At 43.0% G+C, this 27,903-nt stretch overlaps 1 protein-coding gene and 1 pseudogene across 2 annotated transcripts in view; both read right to left on the reverse strand.

The window, feature by feature from the left end:
* Positions 1 to 27,903, reverse strand: part of PLA2R1 (phospholipase A2 receptor 1) — a 124,693-nt gene that overhangs the window by 48,301 nt on the left and 48,489 nt on the right. The window contains exons 9-11 of the mRNA XM_084799795.1: positions 25,930 to 26,028; positions 22,643 to 22,755; positions 8,070 to 8,239 (exon numbers count right to left, since the gene is read on the reverse strand). Of these exons, the coding sequence (XP_084655921.1) occupies positions 8,070 to 8,239; positions 22,643 to 22,755; positions 25,930 to 26,028 (382 nt within the window). The remainder of the gene's footprint in view (positions 1 to 8,069; positions 8,240 to 22,642; positions 22,756 to 25,929; positions 26,029 to 27,903) is intronic.
* Positions 20,003 to 21,547, reverse strand: LOC311606472 (large ribosomal subunit protein uL2-like; annotated as a pseudogene). Its single transcript has 2 exons — positions 21,499 to 21,547; positions 20,003 to 20,803 (listed from the first exon to the last, which is right to left on the reverse strand). The product of its transcript is annotated as a large ribosomal subunit protein uL2-like (transcript).

Here is a 27,903-nt window from a genome sequence, read left to right on the forward strand (position 1 = left end):
TTACATGCATCTTTAAAAAGCTGAATTTTAAAAAATGATTAAACTTTTAAAATAGTAGTTCTAGGTCTGCTGAAAATGGAATGGGATGGTGACTGTTGCACCCAGCCCCTTCCCTCCTGCCTGTACAGTCTCCCTCACCATAGATGTCACACCACAGTGGCCCACTTGTCACAGCTGATGGAACTACAGTGACACACTGCAGTTGCCCAGAATTCTGCTCATCCCTGGTTAGGCACTCCATTCATACCGGGAGAATACGGGTCGGCATTTCTGTATTCTTTTTCTTGCAAGGCCAGGACAACTGGTGAAATGGCCTTCAATTTTTATCTTATAAAAATAGTTCTCCTTCAGTCTTAAAGGATAATTTCACAGCGTGTAGATCGCCTAGTCATCCCCCTCCCCCACCTTTATCACCAGCTATTTCACAGACTCCCTTCTTGCCTGCACGATTTCTGAGAGGTCAGAAGTCAGTCCTGTCTTTGCTCCAGTGTATGGAAGGCGCTTTCTTACTCGGGCTCCTTCGCCTTTTGTCTATCTGATGTTTGAAAATGATATGTGTAAATCTTTAGTCATCTGGGAAATGAAATCAAAACCACTTTGAGATTTCATCTTCTACCTGTCAGAATGGCTAAGATCAATAAAACAAATGACAGCTCATGCTGGCAAGGATGCGGGGTAAGGGGAGCACTCCTCCATTGTTGGTGGGAGTGCAAATGTATAGCCATTATGGAAATCAGTGTGGCGGTTCCTCCTCAGAAAGATGGGAATCGATCTACCTCAACATCTACTTATGCTACTCTTAGGCATATACCCAAAGGGCTCTTCATCTTACCACAGGAACACTTGCTCAACCATGTTCATTACTGCTCCATTTATAATACCCAGACACTGGAAACAACTAGATGGCCTTTAATAGAAGAATGAATAAAGAAAATGTGACATATTTACACAATGGAGTATTACTCAGCTCTCTCTCTCTCTTTATACATATACATATATACGTGTATATATGAAATCATCCTAAATGAGATAATCCAGACCCAGAGAGATAAATAGCATCTGCATTTGTTTATATGATGATATTAGCTGGTAAGCCAATTAAATCAATGATAACTTTCTTAGTTAGGGTTTCTATTTCTGTGAAGAGACACCATGACCATGGCAACTCCTGTAATGGAAAACGTTTAATTGGGGTTTGTTTACAGTTCAGAAGTTTAGTCCATTATTATCATGGTGGGAAGCATGACCACATGCAGGCAGACACGGTGCTGGATGGCAGGCAGCAGAAACAGAGAGAGACACTGGGCCTGGCTTGAGCATCTGAAATCTTAAAACCCACCCCCAAATTATACACTTCCTCCAACAAAGCCACATTTACTCCATCAAGGCCACACCTATTCCAACAAGTGCCACTCCCTATGGCATTGAGACCACCACAATGACCAAGCTACAATCCATAGAACCAGAGATTAGGTGTAAAGAAAGGGACTAGGGGGCGAGGAATGAATAGATTGCCCTAGGAAAGGGAAATAAAATAGCTACACATGAAGGGGGTGGGAGGCTAAATGGGAGGATCAAGTGAGGAAGAGGAGAAGAAAGGAGGGTGAGGAAGGGACTAAAGGGAGGGACAACTAAAATTAAGAACCATTTTGTCGTATAGAAACTTAATACAGTTGAATCTTTGTAAAATATATACATATATGAAGGTGATCAAAATGAAATCTTCAAATAATGGGGAAGACAGAGTCCCATGTGGACATTCTTGTCACCAAATGAACCTTCCAGTTCTGGGAATGAATCATAGCTAATTGAGTTGTTGTCCAAAGGGGCCCCATGGGAATCCCCAAACAACCCAGGCTGCTGCCAAAGTTAGATTGCTCTCCACAAACTGGCACCAAGGGCCTATTGCTGAAGACAACACCTACACAACTCACTGAACATGGAGAAGGTAGTTTCTCTGTGTAGCCTTGGTTGTCCTGGACTCATTGTGTAGATCAGGCTGGCCTCGAACTCACAGAGATCCACTTGCCACTGCCTCCCTGAGTGCTGGGATGACAGCCGTGCACCACCACGCTCAGCAAACAAACTGCTCTTAAGGGTAGCCCATAAGCCTAGCAGTAGGAGATGGCTAACAGAAAATGAATTCAATGTCATCTTTGGAGACTCCTTGTCTCATGATGTCATGTAGGGTTTTTAATTATTTTCTTCTTCTTCTTCTTCTTCTTCTTCTTCTTCTTCTTCTTCTTCTTCTTCTTCTTCTTCTTCTTCTTCTTCTTCTTCTCCTCCTCCTCCTCCTCCTCCTCCTCCTTCTTTTCATTCTTTTAAAAAATATTATTTTTGTTTCCCTTTTATTTACTCTACAGGTCCTTTATATATCTATACAGCTTCTGATTCTATGTTTTTATGGGATTCCAGAGGGTGCAAATGCCTGAGTCTCTGGTTTTGTATATATTTCTTGTGCCTTTTCTTGGGCTCTTTTCCTTCAGTTTGTTTGTATTGTCATATTCTGATGTTTGTTTTTATCTTGTTTTATTCTATTGTCTCTTAGATGACTGTTTTCTAATGAGAGACAGAAAGGAGGTGTATTTGAATGGGAGGTGAAGTGGTGAGGAACTGGGAGGAGAAGAGGAAGGGAAAACCATCATCAGAATATATTGAATGAAAAAGAAATCTAATTTTCAAAAAAAGAAAACCCCAAAAGAAAATGATATGCATAGTTGTAGTTTTTCAAGGGGGGAGGGTAACTAATCTTGCTTGTTCTTTGAGCTTCTAGAATCTTTGGTTTGGGGACACTCATTGTTCTCTCACTTTCCTGTCCTTCTGCTATGCCCATGACACATATTTAAAGATATTTTAAGATATTTAAAGATATTAATTATCCCACAGTTCTTGTGTAGTTTGCTCTTTTTCTTTCAGTCTTTTTTTCTCTGCTTCTCAGATTCTTTTCAAATTTCTATGTCATAACTGGCGTGCAAGGTTCCCTTCCTCTGCAAGTGCACAGTACTAAAGAGCCACAGGCACACTTCAATTCTGTTAGAGCACTTGCACCTCGTATTCGCTCTTTTGTCTTTTTTCCCCAGAATGCCCATCTCTCTGCTTTCCATTAAAGCCTTCAAAGTTGCTTGATAATTCCAACCTTTCTGTCATGTGACTGATTCTGATGCTTCTTTTAAAAATTTTCTTGCATTATAATTTTTTTATTAATTCATTCATATTACATCTCAATTGTTATCCCACCCTGTGTATCCTCCCATTCCTCCCTCCCTCCTGCTTTCACCCTATTCTCCTCCCCATGACTGTGACTGAGGGGGACCTCCTTCCCCTGTATATGATCAAAGGGTATCAAGTCTCTTCTTGGTAGCCTGCTATCCTTCCTCTGAGTGCCACCAGGCCTCCCCATCAAGAAGACATGGTCAAATATGGGGCACCAGAGTTCGTGTGAGAGTCAGTGCCCACTCTCCACTCAACTGTGGAGAATTTCCTGTCCACTGGTTAGATCTGGGTAGGGGTTTGATGCTCACTGCACGTATTGTCCTTGGCTGGTGCCATAGTTTGAGCAGAACCCCTGGGCCCAGATCTGCCTGTCATAGTGTTCTTCTTGTAGGTTTCTAGGTTTCTCTTGTAGGTTTCTTGTAGGTTCTGATGCTTCTTAAGTTTCTCCAATCAGCATACTCTGCCTTTATAAGCATGTGGCAGTGTTTCTGCTGCATCTTGATGTGACACACTTGGTAACAGGAACTTGGTAAACACTGTGAGGTCAGTTGTCATGGAGGTGGGCGCTCTACACCCTCTGAGCCTGATCTTAATGTTTTTGGCTTGTGGTATTCAGCTGTGAGGGCTTTCTCCTCTCGTGTGGACAAGACGGCTAGAGAAGGTTGCCAATTGGGCACTACCCTTCCTCCTACAATAGTCTCTTCTGCTTTATCAAGGGCAGAATGTCCTCACCTCTCCCTCAGCTGGAAGTATGAGGAGTTTTTTTTCCAACACTCTGAGAATCTGCCATTGCTCCTAGAGGCAGAGCTCACAGACGTGGGGAGCACCCTGTGCCGGGGCGCTCCTGGGCGGGGGCCAGGGTATCCTCATCCAGCCTCCAGCAATTTCACAGGTGCCTTCTGAGTTATCCTGTCCCAGCCCCAGGACCCAGGGGAAGAGTCTGCTAGTGAGTTTCTGTCCCAGGAGGCTGAGGTTCTGTCGTCCTTCTTGTCTGTCTTTTCAATTTACACAGTGGCTCTCAGCTTTCCTAATGCTGCGACCCTTTAACACAGTCCCTCACGTTGTGGTGACCCTGCTCCCCCCAGCCATAAAATCATTTTCATTATCACTTAATAACTGTAATGTTGCTATTGTTATCATTTGTAATGTAAATGTCTATGTTTTCTGCTGGTCTTATGTGACCCCCTATGAAAGAGTTATTTAACCTCCAAAGGGGTTGCAACACACAGGTTGAGAACTGTTGGTTTAGAGAGTAGGGCTTTGCCCTCTGATTGCATTTTTCTGAAGGCTCTAAGAATTACTAGAAGTGTCTGGCTTCTTATTTGTTATGAGGATGGCATAGCCACTTCTAAGCTTCTTACATGCTGGGTTGGGAACTGGAAGTCTTTGGAAAGTACGGGTATTTAAACCATGTAGCTAACACAGGGGATATAAATGGCCATCTTTGTTCTTTCCCTTTTCTTTTTTAATTCAGGCAGTCTAAAGAAATGCTTTTAAAACATTTAAAGCTGTGTTATAGGTGTTAAGAAAACATTAGTGAGTAAGTCAGACTTTCGTTTGGAGTCTTAGGATTTTCCAGAGTATTCACATCAGTGGCTGGCCCATCACACACACACACACACACACACACACACACACACACACACACACACACACACACACAGCCCCCCCCCCCCACGAGACTGCATGAGAATCCTAACAGGCCTCCAGACTTAAACAAGATAGTACACATTCCAACAAGAGAGGGTAAGGTTATGATGCAGCAAACACTGTAAAATTTCATTTGATCCTCATAAAAACTTATTCGGGAAGACACTACTACCATCCTTATCTTAGAAAGAAACAGATGGAGAAATGAACTTTCCTAAAGCCATACAGTGGGTCTCACCTTGAAAATGACCCAGTAGTGGGTTCTCTCTCCATACTATGCCCATACGGTTTCTCGTGGCTATTTGACTCATCCTACTTAAGACTAGGCTTCGGTGATATGAGTGGAACCTAGGGCCCCATGTGGGCTAGGAGAGCACTAGCTACAGCCACAGCCAGGCAGTTCTGATCTTAATATTTATTTGATCCAAATGGTTCATGGCTTCTCACACCTAGAGAGTAAGTGAAAAAACGAGCCTAAAAATGTAAGCTGTAGTTTTACTATGTCTTTGACTTTGCTTTCTAATTTGTCTCCAGATAACTTACCCTCTAGTTACTTGAAACAGAAATTTCTCAGTGCTACCCTAGGATTGCTTGGCTCCACGTGTTTTTAAACTTAGAAAATTATATTTCCAAAGACATCAAATTCTACCATATTTTGAATTAGGGGTGGAACAGCAAGTACTTCCTCTGTGGATGTCAATGATAACTCATGATCGATCTTCCCACATGTCTGTCCCACATGTTTCTATTGCTGGGGCCTGAATGGATACGTCCTTCCAAAATTCATATGTTAGAAACTAATATCTATTGAAGTACTAAAAGTACTGAATTACAAATATTGATGTGGAAAGACTTTAAATTGAAAAACAAAAGGCAGGGATTAGAGAGATGACTCAGTATTTAAGAGGACTGGCTGCTCTTCTATAGGATCTGGGTTCAATTCCCAGCAGCCACTTGTTGGCTAACAACCATCATTAAGTCTAGCTACAGAGGATCTAAAACCCTCTTCTGGTTTCTGTGGGTACTAGGCACGCAAACGAATGCACGGACATGTGTAGGAAGCATTACCATCTTTGTGCTCCTAGACAAGGGACTAGGGGAAACAGCAATGCTAAACACACGGGGCTGTCTCTTTAAAGGGAGAGATGGTGTGTGACCTGTTTTCCTCCCAGGAGGCTGGGAGTGGATGCAGTTGATAGCCTGGTGACCTTTGCACCGTGTGGCAAGGCCACACTGGATCCTTCCCCAGACCCTTATCTTGAACCTGCTTTCCTCAGTTAACCTACAGAACCCATCCTTAGGGAGGCGTCTTAAGCGTTGTTGTACACATGGGATTGAGTTCACCTTCACCAAGAAATCCACCCTCCCCAAATTGTGCCATGCTTAAATATGCCCAAAATAAACGACTCAAGGGCAGACTTTTGAAATTTGAACCAACATGGGCTACTGAGTCATGTTGAACTGAACTGCCTTCTTGCTTCTTGTGGATCGATGGCTGTGGTGTTTGCAGAGACCCTCATAGATATGAATGCAGTGACTAAGAGATGCTGGACAATAGCTGCAGATTGGAACTGACCAGGGAAACTCACCACGTATAGTCATGTTATCCATAGTGAGAACTGCTGACAATTTAATTGTTCAATTTTGTAAACTAGTGACACCTTGTCTATTGTTATTTGGAGTTGAAATTAGGAATTAGTCTTAGACTAGACTTTTATAGTAATGAAAAATAAAGTGGGCTGGCAAAATGGCTCAGTAGATAAAGGCACCTGTTGCCAAACCTGGCAACCTGAGTTCAGTCTGGGACTTGCATGATCTTTCAAAAGTTATCCACTGACTGCCACACATCCTCTGTAGCACATGTATGCATGTGCACATACAAACAAAAATACACACTCACACACATAAACACATACACATAAAAACACACATATACATACTCAAACACACACATACACACAAACATGCACACACAAACACATATTCACATACACACACACACACACAAACACACATATGCACCAGACACACAAACACACCACACACACACACACACACACACACACACACACACACACACACTATAAAAACAAAATAAAACAATACCTAGATTTATGTGGCTTTTTTATACAGGGTCTCTAAGTAGTCCAAGCTGGTCTCCAGCTTCCTATATATAGCCCAGGCTAGCCTCCAACTCATGACACTCCTGCTTCAGCCTCCCTCTGAGTCGGGGGTGTGGTGGTGGTGGTGGTGGTGGTGGTGGTGAAATCACGGGCATGCTGTGTGGCACTTTCCCTGAGGTGTTCCATGCCACTTCACACTTCACTAGTACTCCACCTCTTCAGTGTAGTAAAGACTCCCCCCCAGTTTGGTATCCAGGTTGATAGATGAATTAAACAAAGATCCGGGGACCTTCTGGGAGGAAAGAGCCAGAGCCCTCTCACACCCATCAGATGCCAAGGAGATCTCCTGCCTCCTTCTTATTAATGCATCATCACAGAACAAGAAGGGACCAAACCTTCCAAATGTGTTTATGTCGAAATGAAGGAGTGTGTAATCTAGGCTGTCAACCTAAGCGTCCCTCAAGCCCGAAGGCTATCCTTCACTGGTTCTACCTCAGTTTGTGGCTGAAGCCATGAGCGTCTCTGAAATTGGCCAACCAGGCAGGGATTTGTGCACTGGGACCCAGAGTCGCGCATGTGAGGATGAGCTCACGGGGCGGATGGCTCTGATAGCTGAATTTCAGGAATCCACAAAGACTTAAAAGAACAGCATTCTGGTAACAGGGCGTACATTCCCCACGATGCCACATGGGAACAGTTGTGAACTGCTTAGCTGGCTCATTTCTTGTACCTGGAGTATTCTAGACTGGTTATTCCTCTGGGGTTCATGGACCATGAGGCAGGTCTATAGGGGAAAGACATAAGGAGGACAACACTTTCCGATAACTGAGGGAAGTATGGTTTCCAACAGTAGCTGCATCCCTGACAACATCACGTGGTACATATAAACTTTAAGATGGCCACCCTATGTCATCTCATGCAGGCCTGTTGTGATCATGTTAGTTAAACTAGGCATTAAAAAAAAAACATGAAGGGAGAATTGAAGGAAACGACCAAAGGGCAGAGGGAATCTGGGGACAAGGAAACAGATTTGCAGGGGTGGGGTAGGAGTGGGCTGAGCTGGTGTTACAGGGGACTACTCACTAGGCTGATGTGTGTTCCAGTGTGTGTACTGCACCGGCTCAGCCCTCTGTCCCACTGTCTTCCAGGTGTACTCTCCTGTATTGTTTTGGTCTTGAAGAGCTATCCAAAAGTAACTGTCCTTTGTCGTTGTCACACTGCTGATCAAACTGGTAATAAAAGCCTGTTCAAACCTTGAAAGAAAAAAAAAAATTCAAAATGGAAATTGATACACTAGTTTTGGGACAATACAAACATCATTAAAACACAATGAAATGCACAGAATGGAGGCAGAATAGCATTTCCTGTTAATTCTCTAGAACACAGAGTCAGAAAACACACAAAGACCTTTGTATTGTTACCAGATGTCAAATGTCTTTGCAAGTCCACAAGTGCATGAGTGCAGAGGACATGACTCCTAATGATTTAACTCTTGTTGCTGTTCTAAGGACTGGAGTCCAGGTCTGATTCTGCAGTGAGATGGCAGCCTTCACACACAAAACAGCACATCTCTTAGAGAAAGATGTCTACCTTATATGTAGGCTGCACACCACACAGTGTCATGATACACATGGATCAGGGGAGACGAAGGGAGGAGGGAGGACATTATGTTTTTCTGAATGTACATTTTCACCATGGAGTGCGCATGCACCCTCTCCCCACACTTGCTTAGTAAGGAAGGAAGTGGAGGAACAATTATATGCCTCCCAAATCAGTCTGTTCACTGGCATATGGAGTCTTTGGCTTATTCAAATGTGTTCAAACGTGTATTTTCACTGAAGATAAATTTCAACAAATCTAAGACATTCCACCCACTAGCATTTTCCCCAAGCAGCTGAATGAGTTTGCTCCCAATGATTGTTGGCAATGCTTCCTTTCAAATATAAATACATCCAAAGCAGATGTAGTCAGCTTGTATATACATGCTTACACACAGACACACACACACACAGACAGACAGACAGACACACACACACACACACACACACACACACACGTGCACACAATGAAGGAAGGGTATCAAACTCAACTAGCATTGAATTCAAGGCTTAATTCAAAACACCTTTCAAAGCACATAAAGTTAGAGGGACTTTTAAATGGTGTGACTTCTGGCCAGATCTGCTGAGTCAAAGGAAAACATAAGGCCTGGTAAAATTACCCAAGAAACCTCAGGAGAAAGTGCATTGGACTTTTAACATTCAATTTTGGATTCTTTTTATTGCATGCATTATTCACTTGCTGCAGGGAGCAAAAGCATTGAGGCCATTTACAAACAGGAGACTCAGAGGGAATGCGGAGGGAATGACAGAAGAACAAAAGGCGAAACATTAAGTGCCTGAGGGCCACCCAGTGGACTTCAGTGCCCGAGGGCCACCCAGTGGACTTCAGTGCCCAAGGGCCACCCAGTGGACTTCAGTGCCTGAGGGCCACCCAGTGGACTCAGTGCCCGAGGGCCACCCAGTGGACTTCAGCGCCTGAGGGCCACCCTGTGGACTTCAGCGCCTGAGGGCCACCCTGTGGACTTCAGCGCCTGAGGGCCACCCAGTAGACTCAGTGCCTGAGGGCCACCCAGTGGACTTCAGTGCCTGAGGGCCACCCAGTGGACTTCAGTGAAGCACCTGGGGTGCTCACTTTGGCAGAGCGTGTCGGTTTCACAAGGCTTTAGTAAGTATATCCTGCAAATGCTCTATTAACAATCTAAAAATTACATGTTTAAAATCCCAACAGTTACTTCTAGCCACACCTCAGAGGCAGAACTTCACATGCATGTCTTTCTGAGGAACCAAGGGAAGCTGTCTTTCTGTCTCTAACAATGGCCAATCCAAAACTGAAACTAAGGGGGAAAATTCCATCTACCACAGCACAAAGAAAGAAAGAAAGAAAGAAAGAAAGAAAGAATAACAAAAATTGCAGGATGCTAATTTAAAAATATCAAAGAGACAAAACGAATGGAAATACATCCCACATTTATAGCTGTGAGAACTTACAACTATTAACTTGTCCACATTACCACAGTGGACTACATATTCAATGCAATCATCAAAATTTTCATTGATCTGCTTTTGAAGAGTATAAAAATTAATTCTGAAATCTATGTACAACTCCAAGGGATCTTGAACTGCCAAACAACCAGGAAAAAGAACAAAGTTGGGTGTTTCAGGTTTTTTTTTTTTAAATTTCAAAACATAGCTCAAAACTACAGTAATCAAAATAGTGTTGTGGTGGTGCAAGACTGACATATAGATCAGTGGAATAAGATAGAATAAACTACAAAATAAAACCTTGTATATAAGGTCAAATAATTTTCAACAGAAGTACCAAGAACATTTCATGTAGGTCAGTCCTTTTAACAAGTGGTGCTAAAACACCTGGATAGGCTTTGCAAAACAGGACCCTTACCTTCGATTCTATAAAAAATAGAAGAAGAAGAAGAAGAAGAAGAAGAAGAAGAAGAAGAAGAAGAAGAAGAAGAAGAAGAAGAAGAAGAAGAAGAAGAACTCTAAGTTTATTAAAAACCTAAACATAACGCTAAAATTGTAGCCTAGAGCATGCCAGCAGCGGCACCCCCTGCCCCAGGCCTTCTGTACTCCATCTCCCCAGCACACTCCATGATGCAGCTCCCATGCATGCTCCATTTCCTGGGCTGCATCTCTCCATCAATCCCAGAGGCCGGCAGACATCAGGAAGCAGCAGGTGAGGACACTCCCACAACAGTGCTAGTAGTGGCATGTTCTGCCCCATGCCCTCCCCCATCAGGGAGCAGCAGAGACCTGTAGCCACTAAGACTACCATCAAGACTACCACCAAGACTACCAGATCTCCGTGTTTCCCTGAAGGCCTGCTGCCATCCAGGAAAACAAGAGGACTGCTGTCATCTGAGACCATCATCTCTCTCTGCTGTCCCTAAGGCCTAATACCATCAGAGACCACCAGGCCTGCTAATACCAGGGACAACCAGGTGGCTAGAGGTCAGTGTAAGAATACAAGCAACAAGGGCTGGAGAGATGGCTCAGAGGGTAAGAGCACTGACTGCTCTTCCAAAGGTCATGAGTTCAATTTCCAGCAACCACATGTTGGCTCACAACCATCTATAACGAAATCTGTATACATAATAAATAAATAAATCTTAAAAAAAAAAAAAAAAAAAAAAAAAAGAATACAAGCAACAAAACCCAGGGCTGTATGGCACCACTGGAACCCAGCTATCCTACTATAGTAAGCCCTGGATATCCTATCACACCTAACGTGCAAGAAAAAAAAATCTTAAATCTGATGTTATGAAAAGGATAGAGGCCTTAAAAGAGGAAAATAAATCCCTCAGGAAAATATGGGACAATATAACCAAACAGGCGAAGGAATTGAATAAATCCCTGAAAGAAATACAGCAAAATATATCAAATGGGAGAAGGAAGTGAATAAAACTGTTAAAGGCCTGAAACCGAAAGTAGAAACAATAAAGAAAACATAACCTGAGGCAATCGTGGAGATGGAAAACTTAGGAAAAAGAACAAGAACTACAGACACAAGCATCACAAGCACAGAGTACGAGAGATGGAAGAGAGAATGTCAGGAGTAGAAGCTACAATAGAAGAAATTGATACATCAACCAAGTAAAATGTTAAACCTAAGAAGTTTCTCACACAAAACATCCAGGAAATTTGGGACATTAGGAAAAGACCAAACCTAAGAATAATAGGGATAGAAGAAGGACCCAGCTCAAAGGCCCAGAAAATAAAATCAACAAAATCGTAGAAGAAAACTTCCCTAACCTTAAGAAAGAGATGCCTCTAAATGTACAAGAAGCTTACAGAACACCAAAAAGATTGGACCAAAAAAAGAAAACACTCTGTCACATAATAATCAAAATGTTAAATGTATAGAACAAATAAAGCTTATTAAAAGCCACAAAGGATAAGAGTCAAGCAGCATATAAGGCAGATCTATTAGAATTACACTTGACTTTTCAACAGAGACATTAAAAGCCAGAAGGGCCTGTGCAGATGTCAGGCAGTCTCTAAAAGATCACAGATACCAGCCCAGAATACTATACCCAGCAAAACTTTCAATTACCATAAATGGAGAAAATAAGATATTCCATGACAAAACTAAATTTAAACAATATCTTTTCACTAACCCAGACCTATTTAAGAATACTAAAAGGAAAACCACAATACAAGGAGGATTATACCCAAGAGAACACAGGAAATAAATAATTTCACACAAGCAAAAACAAAAGAAGGGAAACACATACACACACACACACACACACATAGAGACACACACACACATCCCACCACCACCACCACCAAGATCAAAATAACAGGAATCATCAAAGAGGAGTAGATGGCGAGAAATAATCAAAATCAGGGCTGAAATAAATAAATTGGAAACAAAGAGAACAATATAAAGAATGAACAAAACTAAAACTGGCGCTTTGAGAAAAATAAATACAACAGACAAACCATTAGCCAAACTAACCAAAAGGTAGAGAGATAATACTCAGATTAACAAATCAGAAGTGAAAAGAGGGACATAACAACAGGCACTGATGAAATCTGAGGAATCACTAAGTCTTACTTCAAAAGCTATACTCCACAAAACTGGAAAATTTAAGTGAAATGAACAATTTTCTTGATAGATTCCACTTAATTAAGTCAAGATCAGGTTAACAATCTAACTAGGCCTATACCCCCAAGGAAATGGAAGTAGTCATTAAAAGTCTCCTAACCAAAAAAAGTCCAGGACCAGATGGTTTTAGGGCAGAATTCTACCAAACCTTCAACGAAGAGCAAATACCAATACTCCTCAAACTTCCACAAAAGAGAAACAGACAGAACACTGCCAAACTCATCCTATGAAGCTACAGTCACCCTAATTCCTAAACCACACAAAGATTCAACCAAGATAGACAATTTCAGACCAATATCACTCATGAACATTGATGCAATAAAATACTTGCAAACCGAATCTAAGAACACATCAAAACATCATTCATCATAATCAAATGGGATTCATCCCAGGATGCAGGAATGGTTCAACATACAAAAATACATCAATGTTAACCACCATATAAACAAACTGAAGGGAAAAAACCCTACATGATCATCTCATTAGATGCTGAAAAAGCCTTTGACAAAATCCAACATGCCTTCATGATAAAAGTCTTGGAGAGATCAGGGATACAAGGTGCATGCCTAAACATAATAAAGGCAATATATAACAAGCCAATAATCAACATCAAATTAAATGGCAAGGAACTCAAAGCAAGACAAGGCTGTCCACTCTTTCCATATCTCTTCAATATAGTACTTTAAGTTCTAGCTAGTGCAACAGGACAACTAAGGGCAATCAAAGAGATACAAATTGGAAAGGAAGAAATCAATGAAAGAAATCTCTATTCACAGATGATATGATAGTATACATAAGTGAGCCAAAAAAATTCTACCAGAGAACTCCTACAGCTGATAAATACCTTCAACAAAGTGGCTGGATAGAAAATTAACTAAAAAAAAAAAAAAAAAAAAAAAAAAAAAAAAAAAGATCAGTTGCCCTCATTTATACAAACAATGAACAGGCTGAGAAAGAGGTTATGGAAACAACACCTTTCATAATAGCCACAAATAATACAAAATATCTTGGTGTAACTCTAAGCATGCAAGGAAAAGACCAGTATGACAAGAAGTTTAAGTCTCTGAAGAAAGAAACTGCAGAAGATATCAGAAGATGGAAAAATCTCTCATGCTAATGGATCAGTAGGATTAACATAGTAAAAATGGCCATTTTACCAAAAGCAATATACAGATTCAATGAAATTCTCATCAATTCCAACACAATTCTTTACAGATCTTGAAAGAATTCTCAACTTCATAGGGAAAAATAAAAAAATTCCAGGATAGCAAGAACAATCCTGTACAACAAAGGAACTTCTGGAGGTATTACCATCCTTGATTTCAAGTTGTACTATAATGCAATACTGGTATTAGTATTGGTGTAAAAATAGACAGGTTGATTAATGGAATCAAATCAAAGACCCAGAAATAAACCTACACGTTTACAGATACATGATTTTTGACAAAGAAGCCAAAACCATACAATAGAAAAAAAAAAAAAAAGAAAAAAAAGAAAAAAAAAAAAAGAAAGCATCTTCAACAAATGTTGTTGGTCTAATTGGGAGGTCTGCATGTAGAAGAACGCAAATAGATCCATATTAATCACCCTGCACAAAACTTAAGTCCAAGTGGATCAAAGACCTCAACATAAAACAGAATACCCTAAATCTATTAGAAGAGAAAGTGAGGGAATACCATTGAATGCATTGGTACAGGAAACAACTTTCTGAACAGAACACTAACAGTTCAGGCACTAAGATCAACAATTGATAAATGGGACCTCATGAAACTGAAAAGCTTCTGTAAGGCAAAGGACACTGTAAATAGGACAAAACAGCAGCCTACAGACTGGGAAAAGATCTTCACTATCCCTATGTCCGACAGAGGGCTAATATCCAGAATATATAGAGAACTCAAGAAATTAAACACCAACAAACCAAATAATCAAATTTTAAAATGGGGTACAGAGCTAAAAAGAGAATTCTTAGAAGAGGACTTTCTAATGACTGAGAAGCACTTAAAGAAATACTCAATGTCCTTAGTTATCAGGGAAATGCAAATCAAAACGACTATGAGATTCCATCTTACACCCATCAGAATGGCTAAGATCAAAAACTCAAAGTGACAGCACATGCTGGTGAGGATGTGGAGAAAAGGGAATGAACACTCCTCCATTGCTGTGGGAGTGCAAACTTGTACAACACTTTGAAAATCAATCCAGTGCTTTCTCAGAAAATTGGTACTAACTCTACCTCAAGAACCAGCTATACCACTCCTGGGCATATACTCAAAAGCTGCCCTACCATACAACAAGGACATTTGCTCAACTATGTTCATAGCAGTTTTATTTGTAATTAGCCAGAAACTGGAAACAACCCAGATGTCACTCAACCAAAGACTGAATAAAGAAAATGTGGTACATTAACACATTGGATACTACTTAGCTATCAAAAACAAAGACATCAAGCAAATTGCAGGCAAATGGATGGAACTAGAAAAGATCATCCTGAGTGAGGTAACTCAGCCCCAGAAAGACACACATGGTATATAGCCACTTATAAGTGGATATTAGCCATAAAGTACAGGATAAATAACCATAACACAATCCACAGACCTAAGGAAGCTAAGTAACAATGAGAGGCCAAGGGAGAAAGACTGAATCTCACTCAAAAAAGACATCAGAAGTAGATGAAGAGAGGGAACTGGGTGGAAGGCAGGGAATGAAGGAGGGACTAGGTTCAAGAAAGCAGGGACGGAAGGCAGTAGGGCTGGGAGAGAGATGGGAAGCCAATGGGTGGGGACCTCTGGGACAAGTTGGAGACCTTCATCAGGTATGATCCTGGGTAGGATATGGGGTGACTCTAGCTGAGACTCCTAGCAGCTAGGGATTTGGAGACTGAAGAGGTCACCCCCTACAGCCAGGCAGAACTTCCAGTGGAGGGAGGGGGACACCATCTCACCCACAAAGCTTTTGACCCAAACTTTTCCCTGCCTACAAGATGGGCAGGAATAAAGATGTAGCAGAGTCTGGTGAAATGGCCAACCAATGACTGGCCCAATTTGAGACCCACCCCATGGGAGAGAGCCAAGCCCTGTCACTATTAATGATACTCTTCTATGCTTGCACACATGAGCCAAACTAACTATCCTCTGAAAGGCTCCACCTAGCAACAGATCAAAACAGATGCTGAGACCCACAGCCAAACTCCATTAGATGGAGTTCTGGGAATCTTGTGGAAGAGTTGGGGGAAGGATAGAGAGACCCGAATGGTGACAAGAACTCCACAAGGAGACCAGCAGAGTCAACTAATCTAGGCCCATGGAGCTCACAGAGACTGAACCACCAACCTAAGGTCGTGCATGGACTGGACCTAGGCCCCTACACTTACGGAGCTGACGGACTAAGAACTGCTTGGTCTTAATGTGGGTCCCTTAGCAGTGGGTCCCTGGAGCAGTGGCTGCCACTGACATGGATGCAGTGCCTGCTATTGGATCACTTTCCCCTCGCTAGGCAGCCATATCTGGCCTCAGTGGAAGAGGACACACTTCCTCCTGATGTGACATGAAGTGGCGGGGTGGGATAACGCAGGAGAACCATACCACAATCCACAGACCCAAGCAAGCTAAGGAACAATGTGGGCCCTTCTTCTCTCTAAAGGGGAGGGGGGGAATGAGGGAAGAGGGAGGAAGAGTGGGACTGGAAGAGGAGGAGGGATGTAAAGTGTATAAATAAATAAATTAAAGAGAAAAAAAAGAAAATAATGAAAATTGATAGTAGTAGTGAATAGAACGTCCATATTTCTAAAAAACAAAAACTAAAAACTAAAACTAAAATTGTAAAATCCTTGGGATAAAACACACAGGAAAAAATTTTGCAGCATTGGATTTGGTGATGATTTATAGGATATGACACCAAAAGGACAGGTAATAAAATAAGAAAAAGATAAATTGGGCCTTCATCACAATGAAAAACTTTTGAGCATCAAACAGATCAAAAAGTGAAAAGGCAATCATGAAATGAAGAAAATATTTTAAGTTATGTATCAGATCAGGGTTTAATATACAGAATACATAAAGAACTCTTTTAATTCAACAGTACCTTAGGGTTTTGAAAGGACCAAGGACTTCAATGGAAATGTCTCAAAAGAAGATGTATAAATGGCTAATAAGTACATTAAAAGGTGTTCAACGCTGATAATCATCAAGGGAGATAAAATCACATTTACCATGAGATATTTAGCAGGATCCTAGGCTATTATCAAACAAAATAAAGGGAAAGGACTAGGGAGTAAGAAGTAAAGCCCAGAATGTGGAGAGCCTGCAGGAGCCCTGGATGCTGCTGGTAGGGGTTACAAAACAGTGTGATCACAGTGGAAAACAGACCTGCAACTTCTCAAAATATCAAAAACGAATGCATCACATGAGTCAATAATCTCCCTTCTGGCTACATTCTCAAGGAATTGAAACTAAGGCCTCAAGTTTGTCTACTCATTTAAAGAACCATTATTCACAGTAGTCAGATGGTGGACTCAATCCAAATATCTATTGATGAGCAAGTTGGAAAACACACCGTGCATGCAAACAATGGGATATTAATCAGCTGCAGACAGGCAGAAAATTCTGACATGCGTTGCAAGGTGCATGAAACTTGAAGGCGCTGTGCTAAGTGAAATGAGCCAGGTACAGCAACACAGCTCTAAGACGGTCCTAATTGTGTCTAGTACCTTGAATAGTCCATATTCTAGAGACTGGAACCAGAAAACTGGTCACGAGGAGCTCAGGGGCCAGGAGGAGACCCAGAAGTATTACTGAATGGGTATGAAGTTTTTAGCACAGGAAGAAGAACCATGATCTGGAGGTTCGATGGTGCTGGTGGGTGCACAGCAAGGCGAAGGCATGTAAACACACAGGTGTTCTCTTAAAGTGGTGACAACGCTACATTTTATGTCATGAATATCTTACCAAGTTAATCCTAATTGTGTTTAGGGGGATATGGCTTTCAGAACAGGAGAATGGGAGACATGGCAGTATATCTCTTCTGGGACAAATTCACAATATCAAGTATCATTTGCTTTATTTTGTACAAAACTTTTCATGGTTGGTTGTAGCTACGGAGCATGTAGTAGTGTGCTGTGGTATCATTGTAATTCAGTGTCTGCTTCCTGCTCTGTCTGAAAGCAAAGTGGCCAGGCTTGAAGAGGGGTTTAATTTTCCTCCTCCTCCTCCTCCTCCTCCTCCTCTTCTTCCTCCTCCTTCTCCTTCTTCTTCTTCTAAAAACAGTACTCCAGTAAATCAAAATTTGTTTCTCAGAAAGAAGGGTCTGTTTTGCTTCCCCTAACTCTTCCACAATGAGTTAAAAAGTCCTAAACCAGAAGCAGCTGGCCCATAACAAAAGAGATGAGTAATTTGCAGCAGGTGGTTCTAATTGCACCCATCAAACCTGTCACTCTATTGTGCAGACAGTGGAAAATCAATTAGCAACTACAAGCCTAGGTGCTCAGAGTGGCAGGAGTGTCTGTAACTCAAACAGGAAGTGGTAACGGTAGCAGATGATTCCCAAAGGGGTTAGTGGGAGCTCCTTGGTTTGAGAAAACTTTCCCTCATACTGCCCATCTTTCTCAGACAAGTCCTTCTACAGAACATTCTAGCACTGATTGCCACCTGGTTTATTCCCAGTGAGATCTGAATGAAATGGGAGCCTTCTTTCCCCAACATGAGAGTGGAGCGAAGGCCTTGGATGAGTCCTCGTTTGTGGAGGTGAGTCCTTGTGTTAACTGAGTGTAAGAGAAGTCACATCAGCACTCTCACACACCGCTGCAGGCTCTGCTGGAGGCTGCTGGCATGTAACAAGGTAGCGTGGATGGGCCTACATAGCTTGTGCTGGCTAGTTTTACGTCAACTTGACACAAACTAGAGTCATCTGAGATGAGAGAACCCGAGTTGAGAAGATGCCTCCAGAAGCTGTAAGCACCGCCGTCTGTAGGACATTTTCTTAACTAGCGATCAATGGGGGAAGGCCCAGGCCTCGTGGGTGGCGCCATCTATGGGCTGGTGGTTCTCAGTGCTGGTAGAAGGAAAGCTGACAGAGCCAGGAGGAGCAAGCCAGTGAGCAGCACTCCTCATGGCCTCTGTTGTCAGCTCCTGCCATCAGTTCCCAGTCAGTTTGGCTTCCCTCAGTGAACTGTGATTCAAGTTATGTGAGCCAAATAAATCCTTTCCTCCCCACGTTGCTTTTGGTCCCAGTGGTTTTATCACACAGCAGTAGTAACCCTAACTAAGACAGGGCTGAAATTAAAATAAAAAAAAAACAAAAACAAAAACAAATCCATTTGCGTGATACTTCTGCTTTAATGTCAGACTATCCCTGAGGGTTGGCTGCTAAATATAATATGTAAAGCAAAGTACAAAAAAATAACAAACACACACACAACACCTCACACATTTGTAGCATCTTCTTGCGTCCCATTTGGAGGGAATGAAACATTTTGTTCTCGGAACTCTCTAACAGCTGCCTGTGGTCCCGAACAGCTGGGAGAATAGGAAGGATTTGAACCCTACACATTTCTGCCTTGGCGTGGGTCCCACTGACACTCTTAGCCACCTGTAAGGACACTTCGGCCTTGCACAGCTGTCCTGGTAACCCTCCTCCTTCACTCAGTTTCACCGTATGTGTTGGGTTTTGGGAGTGGGAGCCGAGAAAACTCATTTCAGATAGAGAAGCTTAAAATGAAAGCTCTATTTTCTGAGCGCAGGGAGGCAGCCAGTTCCGGATCTGAAACATGTCCCCAAGGGGAAGCTGTATTGCATAATTTAAAGTTGAGGGGGCACTGGTGAGCATCAGGGTCATCCAACAGAAATTTAACCTTATGGGTTAAGCAAGGGGGTTTTTGTTGGAGGCTGGGCTTGATCCAGGACACCTGGCCTCAAGGCCCGTCACTCATCCTCCTAGACATTTGGTCTGGAGATCAGAGAGATAGAGGGAGCGAGGGAGTGGGCCAGCTGCACTTAATTAGGGCATAACAGGCAATTGATTATTTATTTTTCTGTTCAGCTATTGGGAAAGTCCCAGCTCCTAGGGGCTGGGACCTTGAATTTAGTTTTTTTCCTACGATTAAATGGGATCTGAAAAAAAGAAATCGTAGTACTTAGAGTAAGTTTCATTTGCTCATTTTCAACATATGTAATGTTGTCTCTTCAGTTTTGTGCTGCAAAGGGTACAGTCACACCCACCTTTATGTCCTTTGATAGCACATCAGTGTTTAATACGGTATCCTGCACAATACTGGTAGTCACTAAGTACTTTTCTTTCTTTCTTTCTTTTTTTTAATTAGCCAAAGGACATACTTTATTAGCTCCTGAGCTCTAGTTCTCTTTCTCCTATACAGTTTTGGTTCCACGTAGTCGAGCAGTCCCGCGGGCAGCAGTGAGACCTACTTTACGCCCAGCAAGGGCATTGCTTCAGATAGCAGAGGGTTTGTCAATGTGCTGGTGGTTACCACCTCCAAAGGGATGTTCCGCAGGATTCATGGCCACACCCCGTACACGTGGCCAGCAGTTCCTCTTTGCCTTGTACTTGCGGTAGACCCAGCCTTTAAGATAGGCTTGTCAATTCTGGCGCCACCGGCCACGACGCCTACAACAGCTCTGTTGGCCGAGGAAATACCCTCTTGGACCCTGAAGGCAGCGTCACTTGGGTCTTCTTGGTTTCTGGGTTGTGGGAAATGACTGTGGCATAGTTCCCGAAGGCTCGTGCCAGTTTGTTCCTGACCCCAGACTTCTGCTCCAGACAAGGCAGTATAGTACGTGCCCTTAGGCATGGTGCCTACGGGCAAAACATTGCCGATAGTCAGCTGGCCTTCTTGCTGCCGAACACAAACTGTCCTCCAGTGGATTCCCTTTGTGGTGACGAACAGTTTTGTCCGCTTCTTAAACCAGCAGGGATCACGAAAGACCATTTTCGAGAGGGGAGCGTCGCGCCCAAGATCATGAATGGTGTCCTTTACGATGCCCATAATATAGCCATGCATCTCAGTGAGGTCCACTGCATGCAGGCAGGTGCCCGGCACCCTACCGTGCTTCACCTGCGGCGGAACACAGAACCCCCACCTTTCCTCTGCCCTCGGATCACCTCAGCCCATGGTGGCGGATCTGCCGGCAAGCATGGATGGAAGAGGAAATACGCAGCACAAAGCAGCCTTCAGTAAGTACTTTTCTAACGAACTCTTGAGTATAACTTTTATTTTTATTTTTTGGCATGGTTAGGTAATGTGTGAAAAGTAATTAGCGCTGTGTGGCAATGTGACTGGCAGACCCTTCTGGGTAAAGATTTCCAGGTGTGGTTGTTGGGAAAGGAGTATTTCACGTCCCTGTAAACAACCTCTCATCCATGCTTTGTAAGAAAGCCAAATAAACTCATTGATTTCCCAGAGTGCACTTCAGCCGACTTGTGCCTCAATCTGTGATTGGACCTTAGGAGGCATAGACCTTGCTCATATCTCCCCAAGGGGCGATATTTTAGTTACAGCGATAGACACTCAATGAATGAATATTCAACAGGAAAAAACCCAAAAAACCTGAGATGTAAGAAGATGAAACAATTAGACTTCTGTTTTTCAATAAAACTCTAATTAACCAAGGAAGCTAGCCTTATTGGTCAGGCTCCTATAACGTCCAATGTCGTGCCTCTAACTGGGAGACTTGTGACCCCAAGTGCTCTTGAAGCTTTGGGGTGCTGAGGAGAGGGGGGGGTGGCTCCTGCCTGGAAGCTGTGCCTGGGAGGGAGAAAAGCAGAACCGAGATCTCGCAAGCTTGTGCTGTGCCCCAGTGAGGACCACTCGGTCCACCAAGTGCTGCCGGCCCCTTCTTCCGGGTCACAGTCTCTTGGCCAAGCATGAGCGAATTCCTAAGCTTTGCTGACACTGTTTTCCACGGAGCCACTCTATTCTACTCTCCTGCTGTCTTAGGCCCGGAAGAGCTAGTCTCCCAGCCCTCACTGGCCTGGCCTTCAATACGGACACACCTTTGTTATAAGATTTTATTTTCTTCACTCATCTGTAGCATGCTTCAAATTTTAATTATCACAAATAGGCATAGTCTCTGTTAGTGTCAGGAAGACACCCATGTGCAGAACAATCTAAGTCTAACAAACATAAAAGAAAAAAGAAAACAAAAAGCCTAAGAAGCATTTGCTTGCCCTTTCACTTTCTTTGTATTTTCTTTGTTGTTAAACCAACCAATCACAACTTCTAACTATCACATTTAAAAGGACCAGTCAATGACATTTTCTTCTGGTTGTAAACAGAAGACAATGTCTTCAGAAAGTAAAAACTGCCCTAAATGTTACTATTTGTCATATACAAATCAAGTTAGAAATAACACCAAATTTCAATCCTTCTCAACAAATACTCAGAATCACTTAATATCCCAGCGCAGATAAGCTTCAGGTGGGGAGAAGCCTCGCACACATTTCATCAACAGTAAAGCCCCTGCGAGATCAGATGGGATCAGGCCTGTTCAGGATCTGGCCCTAGGGGGGTCTGCTTAAACTACTGCACCAACCAAGGACAATACATTCAGTAAACATTGAACCCCTACCCAGATCTAGCCAATGGACAGGACAGTCTCCACAGTTGTGTGGAGAGTGGGGACTGACTCTGACATGAACTCTGGTGCCCCCTATTTGACTATTTCTCCTTGGTGGGGAGGCCTGGTGGCACTCAGAGAAAGGATAAGCAGGCTACCAGGATGAGACTTGATAGGCTGTGACCATATGGTGGGGGAGGAGGTCCCCTTCTGTCACAGACCTAGGGGAGGGGAATAGGTGAAGGAGGGAGGGAGGGAGGACCCGGAGGATACAAGTGAGGGGATAACAATTGAGATGTAATCTGGATAAATTAATAAAAAAACAAAACAACAACAAAACAAACAAATTAACAAACAAAACAAAGCCCCTGCGAAGGCAGAGGCAGTTAGGAGGCTTGCACTCACCAGCTGGAGACCGTCAGGAGGGCAGGTGGGCAGTGATAACCACCAGAAGCCTGCTCAAAGTTCCTCAGGACTGGGTCGATTTTGTAACAAAATCTTCCGTGTCTCTCCCATCCCTTAAAAGAAGGAAAAGGGAAATTAAGGACAGGATCTGATTTAGTCAGATGCCAAGAGATCCCTTCGACACTTGCATCTCTTTCTTATCTAACTGGATTGATTTTTTTTTTCATATCACTTTGTGTTTGTTCTTGTCTGGAATTGCCACCAGTTACAGCCATTTCTACATTTAGTTAATGACTTCTTTTACATTTCAAGATAAAAAAAAAAAAAAGCAACCAACTGAAAAACTTAAACACAACAGAAAATAAAGGAGAAAACACTGCAAAACAAAACAAAACAACACAAAAATACCAAATCAATAAACTAATCAAGAATACTCACTCAAGAGCTATCACTCTTTCCTTTCTTCAAGCTCACAGAATTCCCTTCTAACGGCTGTGATATTTGGGTCAAAATAAAGTCTTGGCCATGGAGGGGGATGCTCATTGGTTTGAATTCTGGCTTTCTCACTCATCCTTTTCATTTATAAATAATGGATGCCTTTTAAGATTCTTATTTCTCCGCATTAAGTTTTCTCGTTTGTGAAGTGGGCGTAAGAGTAACATCCACGGCTGTCTCACGCGGGAGAGGCGTTGAGCAGGAGCAGAAAACTCTGAGGTGCAGTGGAGCCAGGCCTCTTGGGTAGCACATAGTGTTGTGGGGTTTTTCAGTTTGAATTCACATTGGCTATTTTGGGTTCCTTAGGGACTTCAGTAGAATTACTAACAGGTGGGTGGGCGGGGCCTACACTGAAGCTCTACCTACTTCTGTATTCTGGGGTGCATTTTCATCGCTGCTGCTGGTGCTTGAGTTATGGTAGCCCACACTTGCCTAACCTGGAAACTCCTAAGTTACCCAGGTTAGCCTCAAACTTGTGATCCTTCTGGCTGTTAGGACTACAAGAGCCATTGAGTCCAGGTAAAGTAACTGGTTTTTGTCCCCACCCCCACCCCATGCTGCAGATGGAACCTGGGGCCTTTTGCATGCTTGCCAAGTCCTTTGCAACTGACTTACACCCCGAGCCCCCAGGGTGGTCTTGCCTGGATCATAATGCCCCAAGGTAGAAAATGGTGCCTTAATACAGAGCCACATATATGATTAAAATTTTCCCCAAGTTAAGTGGTTGGGCTTTGGGGGAGTACAAATATAAGTTTGGGGACTCAGGCAAAGATGAGAATTCATAAGTCTGTGGGTTATCCATGGGAGCAAGGTCTGTTCCTTAAAGGCATATGGTACAGTGGCCATCCATTCATTCTAGCTCACCAGACTTTTACTTCTGCTTCTAATACTAAGTCACATGACTCACTCCATCCATTTTTACTTATTCACCAGTTAAAAATGCTCATCATTTTGTGCCACTCCAGTGATCACCAGCTTTTGATCAGAGACAAGATGATTTCTAGCATATTTCTTGGAAAAGGTCCTAGTTCTGTGGCTAACCGCAGAACACTCTAGAAATTGGCTAATTCAGTTCAAAAACACCCCAGAAAACGAGCCAACCACAGAGCGCCAGTATCCACCCATGGTCTGCTCTGTCCTCCTCCCTTCGCTCTGTTCTGGGGGCCTCAGTGTAACAGCTCCAGACCGAATCCAGGATCCTCCCTCCCCTTCGCCCCTCTAGGTCTCAAACATTGGCAGGAATACAGCGATGAGGGGAGTGTGCACATAAAGTTTGTGCCACTCAGGAAAGGGATGCTGTGGCTGTGTACCTTAAGTATCTCTGGGATGTTCTAGGAAGGGCAAGAGGAAGAGTGACCGATTTTTGACCTCTCTGACAAAATATTATTATTTATTAGTGGCTTTTGTCTAGTAGGATTTGGAAGCACTGCCCATACTGTCCCACACCCAAAAATGACTCAGTGGGAAATAAAAATCATCCTTTTCCCTTTGAGGTAATTAAGATTTTTATTTATTTATTTATTTTTTTAAAGACAGGCTAGCCTGGAGCTTGCTGGAGAGTCCAGTGGGTCTCAAATTCATGATCTTCCTCAGCCTCTTGAGTATTGGGATTAGAGTGCATGTCTGGCTTTGGGACCCATTCCATAAATTAATTATACATGTACCAATTACTTAGCAAGTTTTATCAAAGCAATGAGCAAAAATAAAAGAGCATAGGGGAACCATAGTCATAGACTGATACAAAATAAAAGGAATGGGAAACTCTCTGTAAACCTCAAGAATTATCTCTGGATGTGGCTTCTTTAAATACCCATGATGCTGGCTGAAAAAGGAAGCAGAAGAGAGTTCAAAGGGCAACAGCAGTTGCTCATGCTGTGCTCTTACAGCCCTGCTGGCTTGCCTTGAAAGCCACAGAAAGGTAGGGTTTAGGTCTGTGTTCAGCTAGAATTAATGCAGCAATTGCAACCCTAAGACGGAATGCCTGGTGGTGTGTCAGCTATGGCCCGAGTATTATACAACCCGAGTGTGCAGGGTTACTCATGTGTATACACATTGATTAATGCGGAAAACGTAGCTTCTGCCAAAATGGACCACTCCTTAATTGGACTATAAATAGGTGGATTACAGAGAGAGAGGAGGAGGAGGGGAGAGAGAGAGTTCTAATACTTTACTGCAAAATATTAAATGCACTAAAGAAACTCGAAACATAACATTCCGGCATTAGATTTAAAGCTAAAGTAATAGTTTTTATTTAAACTATGTAAAAAATACCTTGCCGCTCACACCAAACACAGCCACACCATCCCTTTCCCGAGTAACATATATTTTATGGGCACACTCCCCTCACTGCTGTATTCCTGCTGCCATTGAAGACCGAGAAGGGTAAAACGAGGGGGGGGGGGAGGGAGGGGGGCAGAATCCTGGCAGCAGAACCTTAAGCTCTGCCTCTGAAGAACGAATCCACATTCCCTGGCACCCCGCATGAGATCTGTGAGAACCACGTGTGAGATGGGGCATCACGTGATCCCCATTGCTCTTGCAGAAGGAATAAAAGGACCCTTTGCATTTTTATCTTTCTTAAAAAGTAGTTTTGGGTTAAAGAGCACACAGTAAGACACATCCTTCTGAAGGCTGAAAAGCATTCTGATGCCTTCAGCTGGAATCTGGCTTGTTGGGGGGGGGGGGGGGAACTCTCTCACTCAGAGGTGGGGCTGCTATACTCCATGGTGGGCACATTCTTCCGGTTCGGTGTCCTGGTGCCCCATTGCAGTGTTCACCGCCACCGTACTTACCTCTTGACATCCTGACTCCTCATCAGCAAGGATTTGCCCTGGTTTTTTACAAATGTAAAAGAGTCTTTCTTCACAGCCTTTCACTTTCCAGCGTCCTTCCTGGCGGGAGAAGTGTCACAAGACTCTGTGAGCATGCTGGTGAGCAGCAACATTAGTTAGGCATGAGCCAAGCTGCGAATAGCAAGTGCTCCCAGTGGAGTGGTGAACTCTGCCTGGTTATGCAAAGGCCTGGAAGATGCTCTCGGCCCTCTGGACTGAGTGCAGCCCGGAGCCGGGTGGGCCTGAGTGAGGAAGGAATTCAGTTGCTGCGAGGAGTACCCAGAAGCTACCTTGGGGATCAAAATTCAGGTTTAACTCCAACATCCTTTTTCACTCAGCTTTCTCTTTAATTAATCAAATATTTTTATTTTTTGAGAGTGGGTCTCACTATACAGTTCCAGGCTGGCCTAGAACTCGCTACACAGCCTAGATTTGGTTCAGCTTGGCAATGTTCCTGCCTTGGCTTCTGAAGCACTAGGGCTAGGATTACAGATGTGCCCAGACCTGTCCCCCTTTATCTCCCTTCTTTCTTTCTTTTTTTTTTTTCATTTTTTTCTCCTTTATTAATTTATTCTTGTTACATCTCAATGGTTATCCCATCCCTTGTATCCTCCCATTCTTCCCTCCCTCCCATTTTCCCCTTATTCCCCTCCCCTATGACTGTTCCTGAGGGGGATTACCTCCCCCTGTATATGTTCATAGGGTATCAAGTCTTTTCTTGGTAACCTGCTGTCCTTCCTCTGAGTGCCACCAGGTCTCCCCCTCCAGGGGACATGGTCAAAGGTGAGGCACCAGAGTATGTGAGAAAGTAACTCCTTTCTTTCTTTCTTTCTTTCTTTCTTTCTTTCTTTCTTTCTTTCTTCCCTCCCTCCCTCCTTCCTCCCTTTCTTTCTCTCTGTCTTCTTTCTTTCTTTTTGGCTGTGTGTATGACGAATGTATGTGCTCATGTGTATACAGATATGTATATTGTGTATGTGTGTGTGAGAGAGCGGGGTGGGAGGGGGATGGCTCTCACTGAACCTGAAGCTGACCAATTGGCTAGGCTGGCTTGCCACTGACTCCAGGGATCTACCTGTCTTTTCCCTCCTTCGCACTGCTGGGGTTGTAGACATTGAGCCATGCCTAGGTTTAACTTGTATGTTAGAGATCCAAACTCGAGTCCTCATAGCCATGAGCAAGCACTTTGTACCCACCGAGGCACCTCCCAGCTCCGGCTTCCTCTTTACCTATAGACTCCTTTAGTCTTCTCTTACTTCTGCCTAAAGCGGTGGTTCTCAGCCTGTGGGTCATGACCCCCTTGGAGTCACATATTAGATATCCTCTGCATATCATATATCTATATGGTGATTTACAACAGCAGTGAAACTACTGTTATGAAGTAGAAACAAAAGTCATTTTGTGGTTGAGGGTCACCACAACATGAAGAACTGTTTTGAAAGGTCACAACATTAGGGAGGTTACTGCCCACTGGCCCAAAGCTGCTCTCAAATCCCTTACTGATAATGATAAAGCAGCCAAGAGACCAAAGTAGTATTTACCCAGATGACTTTGAAATCTTAACTCCAAACAGATCATTAGGTGAGAACCACTCTGTTCAAATTTCAGGCAGTGTTTTGGTATTCAGAATTTTAGGGGGATATGGAGTCCTTCAGTGGCCTTCAGGGAAATGCTTGTCAAGGTTGACATGCTCAGTGGTAAGAGCAGCAGTGTGCCTCTCTCTCCCCATGGAACCTTCCAGAAAAATCATCATGCTACAGGACAGTGTCAGTCATACGATAAGTGCTTCATAGCTGCTGAAAGAATGTGTGAATGAATAGCTCTTACCTTCAAATTTAGGTGTTAGCTAGATTTAAGTAAAGTTAGCAATCATAATTACTTATTCATATAATAACTGTTACATTCATACTGAGATCTACTTGATTGAGGTAAATGTTA

Source organism: Acomys minous, assembly GCF_964271855.1.
Source record: "Acomys minous genome assembly, chromosome: 10".
In the NCBI taxonomy this organism is placed as follows: Eukaryota; Metazoa; Chordata; class Mammalia; order Rodentia; family Muridae; genus Acomys; species Acomys minous.